Here is a 12,952-nt window from a genome sequence, read left to right as displayed (position 1 = left end):
AAAGAGAACTCGTCGTCATTTGGTGCTAAGATATCTATACTTGTCGTTTTCCCACTACTCTGCTTAACCTCGGGCTAGTCGCTGTTGTTAATTTATGCATTTTTCTATTTATGTGTATGTTAGAGCTGAGAGTGCAATGTCCCTTCCCTAGGGTATAAACCACACTTGTATGATTTAATGGGATGGGCTGTTGTGTAGTGTTGTTATAAAATAGCTTTGTAATACACATCTTTAAAGCTTAAACGCACCAAATTGTTCTCAAAAATAGAGTGCACACAAGGTGTTTCTTTTGTAGCCCTTTTTTAAGTTGCCAACTTGGTAAATAAAATACACGACTGGGTCGCACGAACTTGCTCTTATGATAAATGTTGTTATATTTTATAAGAAATGTTACAAATAAAATAAAAAGTTGTTTTTAAAATTACTAAAACAACTTTTTTATGCCATTTGATTTTTTTTATAACAAAGAATTTTTGAAATCAAAACAAAATTGTTGAAGCGTTTTTTACAAAACTATTTTTTTTGTTATAAATGCATATGCAAATTTTCGAACATTTTCCAAAAAAAATTTGGTATATTCTTCTGAAAAAAAGGAATAATCAAACCATAAAAACCAAACAAAAAAAAATCATAGGAAAAAAATTAAATTTTTTCTTTTATGTTTTTCTTAGTTTATTCTAAGTTTCTAAAAAATATATATATTCAACCTAGCAATGTTTTACTTTCATGCGAGAAATCGCTGAGAACTTCAAATCGATACAAACGTCAGTAAATTTTAATTTTTTTGAGCAATTAAGCTGAAATTTTTAAACAATGTTGGTATTTTGTGGTTTTTATTGAAGAAAATAGTTAAATAATAATGAGTGTCTGGTTTTTTAAACAAAAATTATTCATGTGAAGGATTTTTTTGTCACAATAAGTGACAGATAATTGATAAACACTTCTATAAACATTTATGCAGCCAATTTAACCATGGTTAACATGTTTAAAAAATGAGTTTACCATTCTTAAATTAATAACAGATGTTAATTTTATAGACAAAATCATTTTTTAAGGGATAATATGGCATTTTGCTCAATTAAAATTTGTTATGTAGAACATAAAATCCTTAGGTTCTACTATTTCTTGCCCCTAAGTTATGTTAAACTTAGAGAAATTTTTGACACAATTTGAAGTTCGTGCAAACGACTATGTAGAGTTAAGGGTTTATGTTTCACATAAAGATTTAAGTTCCGTTTCAGTAAATGAGCCTAAATCTTTTACGAAAACTTCAGAAATCACTAAAAAGAAGGTTTTTTTTGTAACTCTTAACATTTTTCCATAACAGTGTAGAATTCGGTTTAGCTATAGAAAGAGTGTAACAAAAAAAAGGCAACATTTTAAAAAGTTTTTCTTTAGTTTTTTATCAGAGCCCATTTCACATAAAAAAAAATCATTTAACGACAACTCTTATGCATGTACACAAAGAAAAAATACTTTTGGTATAAAATTCAACTTACTTCTGGTATGTTAAACTATAGTGTGATTAAATATACCAAAAGTAAAGTTATCCCAGCGGATATTTTCGCTCTGTGTACTTGTAATGATTTTTTGTACTGTGCATTTGTTACAAGTTCATTTGATTACCAACATGTTTTAAGTCACGAAAAGAATTTATCTTGACCACAAAGTCCATCAACTCTTTTCGAGTTTGTAATTATTTTGGCTGGTGGAAAAATGTAACGAAGTTCATTGGATTTACAAGACAATTTTTTTTTCAATCCTATTCCCTGAAGTTTATAGAAACTTTTATATATGTACATAATATGTTAGATATAGAATGCTTTTAAAAGCGTTGCTGTAAAACATGCTTCAGTTTGTCTGTTCTAGATGTGTGTTTATATTTTTGATATCGAGATGTCAATATGATGTGCTCGTTTGTGTCTTGTGATATCGTTGTAGTTCAGTCAATGGGGAAAAATCTGAAAAACGTTGTGATCTCAGCTAAGTTTGGATGTAGTTTTGAAAAGGGGTTTTCGCACGCCAAGTTGATTGAGGCCTCCTTCCACTTGGTTTCGCCACCTCAGACGAGGTCTTTCTCCACTGCGCCCGCCGTCCCTCTGGGTTGGAGTCGAAAAATTTCCGGGCCGGAGCATTGTTGTCCATGCGCTCAACGTGACCTAGCCTTAGAAAATGCTAGAATGAAAAATTTAAAAAATTAAACACGACGCTAAAAATAGGTGTTTTTCTAGAATTTTATTTCAAAATAAATCAAAACAATTTTTTTTCATTAAATTTTTAATGGTACATACAACTCAATTTGTCTTAAAAAATTTCATCTACCCATAATAAACACTTTACTTAAGGTCTTACTCATGCTTTCGGTTAAGAACTTCACATTTGCAAGAGTTTTTTCAACACCTATGGAATTCTTGTAGAAAATTTATCTATCGATTAAAAAATCAACTCTCAACGTCCTACCGTTTAGCAAATAATTTTACAATCTCTTTTCACCCTTATTTACACTATTAAATGATGGATTTTTTGTAAAAATATCTTCTTTGTGTCCACGTTTAGGATATATCCTTTCAAATATGCTATAGTAGATTGTTGTATCATAATAGTTTAATTTTTAATTCCAATCCACACTGCTAACTGGCTCAGCTGCAATGGGAGAAACTATGTCACGTTTTTCTTGGATGCATTCGGAGTTCAACATGCACCACTGGATTGCACGCACTTACTCCTAAGTTATTGAAAACGATCGGCAAACTAAGAATAAATGTTTTCTTTTATTCATTATTAAATCAGTTACTTAAAATTTAATATAATAAATCGTTCTTTTGAACCATTTACAAAAATGGATGTGCGAGATTTACATCCTTAACCGACGATTATGTCACTTAAATGCTGTCTTTTTAACAGCGAATGTAGTAGTAATAGAACGCTTATTAGCAAAACACCCAAATTAACATTAATTAAATTAATTAAATTTGACCCGACGGACGATACTTAAAAGTGTGTTTGGCGATACATATATTATTGGTAAGGCCCATTCGTTTACATTTTTAAATGGAAGATACAATTCAAAAATATGAAATATTATTATATTAGTTATAAATGGTTAATTACACATATACACCATAATCGGGTTCCATTCTGTGGGCATGCTTTCCTCCAACCAGATGAGTTGGTGCATACACCCAAAGAGGTTATCCTCAACTCGGCGGCCGCGGCGGCGCGAAAGATTCTTAAGAGATTATTCGAGGCGCTATCGGAAAAGGACCTTGCAATCTTGCTGCTGTAGTCTTCAAACGTTAAACCTCCTCACAGTATATACTTGGCTACCACTATGTAGTGGTAAGAGTCAATGTTGGACGCCCGTAATACTGGAGGAATGTCTAGATTGGGTCGCAATATGGTCAATATGGTCAATCTAGTTGGCGGTTGATCTGAAGATTTCCATGTCCCTTTGGGAATGCTGAGCTGCGAGAATAGCGTACAAGCTATTACAAAATTTTACCCCCGCAACAAAGTCAACTAGCCTGACTTCGTTATTGGATGTGGTGTCGAGTTTCCGACTGTGCTTCCAAAGATGCCTTCTCTTCCTAACTTCGCATTCAAATAACTCAGAATAATTTCATCATTCTAGTTAAAGATTTGCTTTGTTATCTTTTCTAAACTGTCTTACCTTGGCGAAGTGTTCACTAGGGAACCTAGAACATATAACCAAATCTTTTATTTACGCGTTTTCTTTGCACTTAACTTTTCTACCCATTATGAAGATAACCAGTATTCTGAAGCATCATTTCCACTTCCTACGGCTAGTTGTTTTCTTATCGTTTTTTTTTTTTTTTAACGCCTTGGATGATATGGCTCCTTGAATTTAAAAATTTACTAAAGAACTTAAAGATACTTTTAAGACCTTTATTCAAGATTTTATCCTAAATCCTTTCCCAAATAAGTCCGAAATTTATTCAAATTTGTAAAAACAATTTCACCGCTAAGTACATACATCTTCATAAACAATTGAAGACAATTTCAAAGTTTATGGCTACTGAAATGGTAGGCATGTCTTTTTTCAAAGTTCCTTCAAGTTCTTTGTGGTAAATATTGTCCAGCTAAAGTCACCCAACTGAAGTCTGAATTCCTTAGAAGGTAAAAATTCTGTTCTTGCTTTTGCCAATAGGCAAGTATGTTTAATAAACTTACGAAGAAGAACTAACTATAAGCACAATAAAAAAAAACGGTTCAGATACTCCAGCACATAGTCATTGACCTTATCAGTATCTCCTCGTATTCTTTTCGTTACTCGTTGGTTGTTTCCCCAGCACTCAAGCAGGTTGCTACTTGTTACCGTCATCGTCGTCTTTTCTTATGCCCAAGATCCTCGGTAGATATACCATTCCTAGCAACGAAACCAAAACATCCGCCTTACTCTTGTATCCTCTCACCACAAAATCTAAAAAATAAGTGACCATAACTATCTATATATGCTGAAGCTGATCACTTAGGAATCTCCTCTTCGGGAGGCATTCTTCTGGGCTGGTCATTTATTTTTTTTTTTTCAATCTTCTGTTTTGTTGTCGGCCAGCAGTCCGAAGATGGTTATACTTCTAGATAATTCCTTGTGTTCTGAATATCTAAACTGGTTGGCGTAAAATTTAAGGAACGAAACCAATCATCAATGTGAAAAAAATAAAGATATTCCTTGTTTCAAAATAAAAAAATCGTAGAATTGATTTGGCACCTTAAAGTCTAGTTGATTGTAAAGTTTTTGAAAGTTTCTATTGGACTGGAAAATACCAAATAAAGTCCTAAAATGGTTTTATATGCATTTCCATGAAAATATTCTCTTTGCTAGACACAGTGGTTTAGTCTAAAACAAAAAGATGACATTAAAACCTCAGAAAAATTCGCAAAAAGTTCAACGTCAAATATCAAAGATATTTGTAGATTTTGTTTGCATTTACGAGGCTGTAAGTAATAGAAACATGATTTTTTCAATAAATCCTCTATTTTTTAAATTATTTGTTGATTTTTATCAAAATAATAGTTTGGTCTGCAAAACTCAATTTGCATGTATTTTAACTCTTTGCGTGGGTACTGTAGTAGATCAAGTTTAGGGCTCATAATCATCAATCAATCAAAATCGGGATGACAATCAGACATGAAGGATTTTTTTCGAACTGTGTAGTTTCTCTAAAAGAGAAATTGGAATTTTTTATGTGGGCAACAAAAAATAACAATCAAACAATTTAAAGTACAGTTATCAAACGAGGTATTTTTTATGAAAAAAGGTTGAAAATTGGCTTAAGCTGGCCCTAAACGACGAACATGCTCGCCGAACTTGTTCGTGCTAGCTATATATTCGTCGTGTAGGGAACTTGTTTTCGAACGGTTCGCTGTTGGCGAAATTTCGATTTTCTTGTGTTTCTTGGGCTTGGCTTCCATGTTCGCAGTGTAGGGTCACGTTCGCGAGCAAATTTAATTTTTGCTGTGAACTTCGCTTAGAACAAATCACGAGCGCAACGACTTGCTCTTCTTTATCTCACATGATGTTTATTCTTCGGAGAATCGGAACGAAATTATTATTATTTTTCTTTGATAATTCTTTTTGTATTGGAAAGCTGGTGCCTGCAGTGTGGTCCATTTCTTCAGGTCAATTTTTTCAGGTCTAGCTTTTGGAATATAGGAATATGAGAAAACCTATATTTTGATCCATGAAAGTCGGTTTTGTTTTTGTGATAAAAATGATTATTCCAAACAACCATGTAAACATCCAATTTTATCTTTCAAAAGTGATAAAAAAAATTGCCGATTTGCTATCAAAAAAATCGTATGAACTCATCTAAACACACAATTTTTCTTATTTTCAAATAACACTGGTCGGCAAAAAAAAAAAAAAGTCGGGAGCAAGAACTCTGTAAGGTGATTTTTATAAACTCGAGTGTGCTGAATTCAAAACAGTTTACAGATTTTTTCTATCACGTCCAGTTTTTGAGCTCTGCTCATCACAATTTTAGCTATAATGTTCCAAAAACTTATTTTAAATGAATTGTTTTTTGACATTAGATCTAAAAATATTATTTTTCCGTAATATTTTTCTATTTTTTCAACCGAATCGGGAGTCGAAAACTGAAATTTACTTCAAATCTGCTTCAAAAACCATAAGTTACCTTCACCACCAAGATTTTGAGATATCATGCCTTTCTATACCTATTTAAGACGATAAAATATGGCCTTTGAATATTGCATATGTAGTTTTGCGAAAAAAAATTTAACGGTGATGAAATTCAACGATAAAAATACCACAAAAACGCGTTTTTGACCTGTTAATATTTAAATATTTCGAAAACTTGACGTGCCAGTAAAATTTTGACTTCAGATTCGGAATCAGCACACAAAAGTCCTATAGAAAAGTATGGTTTGGTTCAAGCTCCATTTTCGTTGCCGACCAGTGTAATTGAACGATTGTTGACTAATTAGTCATTGGATGATGCTCTTATGAAAAACACTGTCCAATTTTATATTGAGAGATAATTTTTTATTCGTTATTGAGAAATAATTTAAAAGGGTGTTTTGTTTTTTGTTTTCTTTTTATTTCTTGAAAACAAAAAAACAAACTGTGTTTAAATCAAAACTAATGAGAGAAGTATAGCACGTCATTGTAAATGAATTTTTTAATAATTTTTTATTCAAGCTAAACGGAGGGGAATAGCCCATTTCCCATACGATTTTTTTTCCTGTCTCAATCCAACTTCCAAATAAATTTTCATATTCTCCGTCATATGTCAAGAAAATTATATTCCAAAGAGTCTACCAATTGATTGGTCTTTTAAGTGTTACCGTCGTGTTTAAGTAATTTTTTAGACAACTGCCTCTCCCTTCTAAAGGGGAGATAGACCCCTTCCAACTTGAGACCCATCTCAAGAAAATGTTCTTTAAAGTGAGTAAAGAGTTTGAGTTCCTTTTTTGCATATGACCCATTAGATTCGTTGAGTCACAAGAAATTTTTTCACAGCACTGTGTCGCAGAGATTTTTTTTATGAATACCAAATCGGCCCTGTTTTGCAACAATGCAAGTTGTTTTAAAATCGATGACCGAATCTTAATACTTATTTTCTTTTTTTTTCAGGAACTCAAAGAAAGTTTCAACTATGGACTATTTTGCCCGCCTTCAAACGGCAAAGCAGGAAAGTTTCTCGATGAAGAACGTCGTTTAGGAGATTACCCATTCAATGGACCTGTCGGATATTTAGAAGTAAGTTAAAATTTGTAGCCTGGACAGTTTTTAAGTTATAGGGCAAAATACTGAACGAAATAACTCAAGAAAGGTTGAAAATAAATGCGAGGGTTTTTTTGTAGCTGTTGAATTTTTTTGTGGGCTCTTAAATACCTTTAACTTGACCGACCAATGAAACTCAATATATTTTGAATCGTTTTTTAGCTAAAATACAAAAGACGTGTTTACAAGATGCTAAATTTAGATGAACGGCAGTTAAAAGCCTTACATACAAGAGCTAACCTTCGAAGATTCCTTGAATGCGTTAATGGCGGGCATGTGGAGAAAATTGCCAAAATGTGTGCAAAAGGGCTGGACCCCAATTTCCATTGTCCGGAAAGTGGTGAAACTCCATTGACTGTGGCTACCGGAGCTAAAAAACCAAATAAACTTCTGATCGCACTAGTAAATGGCGGTGCTTTGCTGGACTATCGAACGAAGGACGGAGCAACGGCTCTTCACAAAGCTGTCGAAAAGGACTCGCTGGAAGGTGTAACGTAAGTTTGTTGTTAAATTTTACCTAACGATTTGTTCAATCATATTTAAAAGATACATTAGAAACTCAGCCGAAAATAATGAAAATAAACAAAAAAAATAACAGTGATTCACTGCCTACAAACCTTGAATTCAGTCTTGCTTCAATTTTTTTTACAAAAAAAAAACAACAAATTCAGTGAAAAAAGTGTCAATATTTACAAAATAATTTCTAATTTTAAAGGCTTGACCACACCGAAAAAAACTCCAAACTGGAACATCAATATTCAGATGTGGAATTTTTTTTTGGTCAAGCATTAAGTGAATGGCCTTTCATGAAAAGTGGACAAAAACAGCTAACCACTATCCTTGTTTATCCTTAGCAATCATTTGTTGTTGTTTACCTTGAAAATTTTTACTGAGCTAGGTACTAGGGTGTGTCAAAATGCTAAAGTATGGAATTTTTAAAAGTAATAGCTTATAAAAGTTGCATTGCTTATCAAAATTAAATCCTGCGATTACAATTTTCATTTTAATTTTAATTAATATCTTTGGCTCGCTCAAAATATAGGAAGAAATCGAAGAAATCTGGATTTTTAGAGATTTTTGAAATATACATTATGTATGTTTGGATACAAAAACAAATATATTAAATATTTTTAGGCTTTCACGTGAAAGATTATTCCAAAAAAAAACTTTTAAGCTTATATTTGTTGGAATTGAACACTTAGTAATAAAAGCTGCGAAAAATAAGCGAAGGAAAAAAATTCATTTTTTCATATAAAATCATTTTTTTCTCAACAACTTCAACCGATTTGAGCGAGCCAAAGGCGAACGATATTATAATTTTTTTTTCATAATATGAAACCTTAGACCCTAATACAACTTTTTACCACTATTACATTGCAAAACTAGAGTACTTTTTTTCGGCCATACAAAAGTTACACACCCTACTAGGTACTGAGTTACCAAAAAAATAAGGCTTTAGTAAAACTGCATATTTTTTTTCGATTTACAGTGCGGTTTACATGGTTAGACCCACCAATTTTCGTTTACATAAATTTAATTTTTTTTTGTGTTTGTGCAAGAATAACCAAAAAAAATTGTATTTATAAGAATGGTTATTTAGTTCTAAATAGAAAAACAAAAAGAAATAGTGGGTGAGTGGAAGTTAACGGTACTTAAACTCCTTCTTGTCTCTGATGTAAGAAAAAGGGCAGATTTTTTTGGTTCACATGATTAGACACACACCTTAAATTAGTTAGTTTGGCGAGATCTATTGCGCTGGTTTGATTAAATTTGGAAGATTAAGCATCAAGAAGTTATTTTTTAGTAATTTTCATTCAAAATCTGTTGATAAAAGTTCTGAGTGCGAAAGAATAAGGGAAAAATAACGCGTTGGACTAGAAAGGTTTTTCCACAAGCACCATTGCCAAAAGAATGGGATAAAGTGACCATTTCGAGAGGAATTATTTTAAAAATAGTGCCTCCTATGAAAAACACTTCAAGGGAGGAACAATAGAAGCTTTAACACCTCAGGAAAAAAGAAAATTTATTAAAAAAACGTCGAAAACAGCTCTAACCCCGAGCTAAATTACAGAAAAAGCTGGGATAACGGCAAGAACATCAACTTTTCGGTGAACTTTTTTTAATGCTGAACATCCTAGATTAAAATAAAACTTAAAAATAGTTTTTAAAAAACACAATTTGAAAGAAACAGCGGATGGAGATCACACGTCTTCACATAACGTGGGAAACAAGTTTTTGAAGTTTTTTAAATTGGCGAAATGTGTTTTTTTCTAATGAAAAAGAGTTTAATTTGAATTGTTCCTATGGGTATTACCACTACTTTCACGATTTTCGCAAGGAGGAAAAGTTTTTGACACTTCACCATTCAAGAAAAGCAGGAGTAATGGTTTTGGGAGCAATTTAATATTACATTCGATTTGGTTTTCGTTTCAAACCGCTCTTTTTTTCAAACGGCGTTTTTAAAGACTATTTTTATTTTAAACTAGGATGTTCAGCATTAAAAAAAGTTCACCGAAAAGTTGATGTTCTTACCGTTATCCCAGCTTTTTCTTTAATTTAGCTCGGGGTTAGAGCTGTTTTCGACGCTTTTTTTATAAATTTTCTTTTTTCCTGAGGTGTTAAAGCTTCTATTGTTCCTCCCTTGAAGTGTTTTTCATAAAAGGCACTATTTTTAAAATAATTCCTCTCGAAATGGTCACTTTATCCCATTCTTTTGGCAATGGTGCTTGTGGAAAAACCTTTCTAGTCCAACGCGTTATTTTTCCCTTATTCTTTCGCACTCAGAACTTTTATCAACAGATTTTGAATGAAAATTACTAAAAAATAACTTCTTGATGCTTAATCTTCGAAATTTAATCAAATCAGCGCAATAGATCTCGCCAAACTAACTAATTTAAGGTGTGCGTCTAATCATGTGAACCAAAAACATCTGCCCTTTTTCTTACATTAGAGACAAGAAAGAGTAAAAAGTACCGTTAACTTCCACTCACCCACTATTTCTTTTTGTTTTTCTATTTAGAACTAAAGAACCATTCTAATAAATACAATTTTTTTTGGTTATTCTTGCACAAACACAAAAAAACAATGAAATTTATGTAAACGAAAATTGGTGCGTCTAACCAAGTGAACAACACTGTATCCCTGAAATCTGAAGTTAGGGAAAAAAAGTTGTTTTTTAGACCTTCAGTAGTTGCAAAATTTCTAACTAAAGTTAAAAAAAAAAAAAAAACAATTACAAATGATACAAAATTCAATGTGGGACGCACACCCTGTTTATGTTATGTTATGTTTGGTCTTCCAGTACCTACGACAATAAGCCAAAACGCGATTGGTGATGAAAATATCACAGTTATGGATTGCCCATCGTAGTCACCATATTTGTGTTCAATAGAAAATCTTTGGATGATCGTCAAACTCAAAATTAATCAAGAAAATTTGAGATGTCCAGACGAAGATATGAGAAGGCTTAGGTATTATTGATTTTGCAAAATTTAACTGAGCCAAATGCCTAGATACAATTCAGCGTAATTTACTCAAAAATTATTTTTTATTTTGAAAATTATATAATACCTATGTAATAGCTTTCGCAATGTATGGTATTGAATGAAACTAACGAATTTGAATAGTTTGAATTTGTTTGGTTTCACTTTTAGTTGCAAATTTTTTGTCCGAAACTTTATATAAACATGTGTCAGGAATAAAATTCATTTATTTATTTTTTAACTACAAATCGTAATTATTTGCTGTACAACATACATAATAATACTTAATACTGAAAAAAACAAATTTTATGAACATATATTTTATTTTTAGAATTAATTACACCGGCACACAAAAAAAAACCAGACCTACCTTTCTATATGTTTTTAGGCATGCTGAATCCGAATTTCAAGTCCGTTTGGCCCTGTCACCCTCCAGTTTAGAGTAAAATGCAAAAAACTAAAAAAAAAGAATGTTTTTGCCTTTTTTGGGGTCTTTTTTACATTTTTCTCAAAACTGGAGGGTTCATAAAACTTTTTTTTACGTGTGCTGGCAATGTAGCGACATGTCGCTATCATCCCCCGCACACAAAAAAAAAGTTTCATGTTCCAGGAACCAGACCTATCTTTCTATATGTTTTTGGACCCGCTGAATTCGAATTTCAAGTCCGTTTTGCCCCAACACCCTCCAGTTTTGAGAAAAATGCAAAAAAATCCAAAAAAGTCATACAAATTCAAACAAAATGCAGCCACAGCTCAAAACTAGAGGGTGACCGGGCCAAACGGACTTGAAATTCGGATTCAGCGTGCCCAAAATCATATGGAAAGATAGGTGTGGTTCCTGTTACATGACACTTTTTTTTTGTGTGCCGGTGTTATTTTTTAAATTATTCTTTAAAATTATTTTCAATCTATATGATTAAAAATTAAATAGACAAAACTGTAACAATTATGAAAATCAACACAAAATGCAAACAATTAAAAAAGTCAAAATGACGGAATAATCTACTTGTTACATTAATTGATATTTTACAAAGAAGATGATTTGAAACGATTTCTCCACTATGAAATATTTCAGATATGTTTTTCATCATTTCATAACCTCTTAACAGTACAAAATTTTAAATGACCAAATATTTTCTCTTCGGTCTAATCAAAAATATAAACAAAACACAATAATTGTTGGGCAATATATTACAAAACAACTTAATACTCATTGTACTGAGCAACGTCTTTTGCAATGTGACCATTAAGTTTATGGGTGATTTACTAAAAGTTTTATTGACTTATACAAAACTTATCGCCTAATTAATCGCCAACTTGATAGAAGTTAATTTTATCTCAATTTAGAAGGTGGACTTGGTTTGGGAGTGCGAGAAAACAAGTCATCACATATACCAAACCAAATGGCATGTAACTATTTCAGCGATTTCTACATAGTGTTGGCCATATACGCGTGCTTGAGATACTTTTGCAAATGGTTTAAATTAAATTGCTGAAGCTAGTTGTGCTACAAGTTAACTTACAACAAGGTTTCTATATTAAGGTTTTGAGCTGGTAGATCAGGTCCCCAGTAAAACTGACCAAATTAAAATCTGATTATTTATTTTTTCTTATATTTAGAACTATGAATTAAATACTACAAATAATTACATTTTACATTTACAGCACCCTTTTGGAACTTGGGGCATCCCCCAATTATAAAGATGGACGTGGTATTACTCCGTTATATATCTCAGTAACAAAAAAATGTGATCCTAAAATAACAGAAAGCCTGCTGCATGATCATGCAACTCTTGGCATTCAAGATAATCAAGGTTGGCAGGAAGTTCATCAGGTAAGTTGAGTATTTGATTGAGTCTTCATTCCGTGCAAGCGATTTCAATTGGGCGTTAGTTTGTCAGAAAGTTTTGGGAAACATTCACCGAATAATGAGAGGGTAAAATAAATCACATACATATTTATGCAATCCTTCTTTCTGTGAAGACATTGAATAAACTGTTTGAAATATGTTGCTTTTTAATATTGAAACTTTTTTAATTTAGATTAACACACATATACACTGCGCGTCTCTTGAATAGAAACAAAAATATAAGTTAAGATAGGCGCTTTGATCAGGTAAACTAAAGAGATCTTTGTTTTGACAGGAAGAGGAACTTGTAAAAAACACAATATGACTTTTTTGTTGTTGTTTATTTCACAAAAG

The 12,952-nt window shown here is 32.1% G+C and overlaps 1 protein-coding gene across 7 annotated transcripts in view; it reads left to right on the top strand.

Annotated features, from left to right (window-relative positions):
- LOC129906420 (SH3 and multiple ankyrin repeat domains protein 2) overlaps nucleotides 1–12,952 on the top strand; it is a 64,664-nt gene that overhangs the window by 27,620 nt on the left and 24,092 nt on the right. For all 7 annotated transcript variants that reach the window (XM_055982195.1, XM_055982192.1, XM_055982191.1 and 4 more), the window contains 3 exons: nucleotides 7,118–7,243; nucleotides 7,430–7,761; nucleotides 12,415–12,583. In XM_055982195.1, the coding sequence (XP_055838170.1) occupies nucleotides 7,118–7,243; nucleotides 7,430–7,761; nucleotides 12,415–12,583 (627 nt within the window). The remainder of the gene's footprint in view (nucleotides 1–7,117; nucleotides 7,244–7,429; nucleotides 7,762–12,414; nucleotides 12,584–12,952) is intronic.

This window comes from Episyrphus balteatus, chromosome 1 (assembly GCF_945859705.1).
Source record: "Episyrphus balteatus chromosome 1, idEpiBalt1.1, whole genome shotgun sequence".
In the NCBI taxonomy this organism is placed as follows: domain Eukaryota; kingdom Metazoa; phylum Arthropoda; class Insecta; order Diptera; family Syrphidae; genus Episyrphus; species Episyrphus balteatus.
This window is presented reverse-complemented; position numbering and strand designations above follow the sequence as displayed.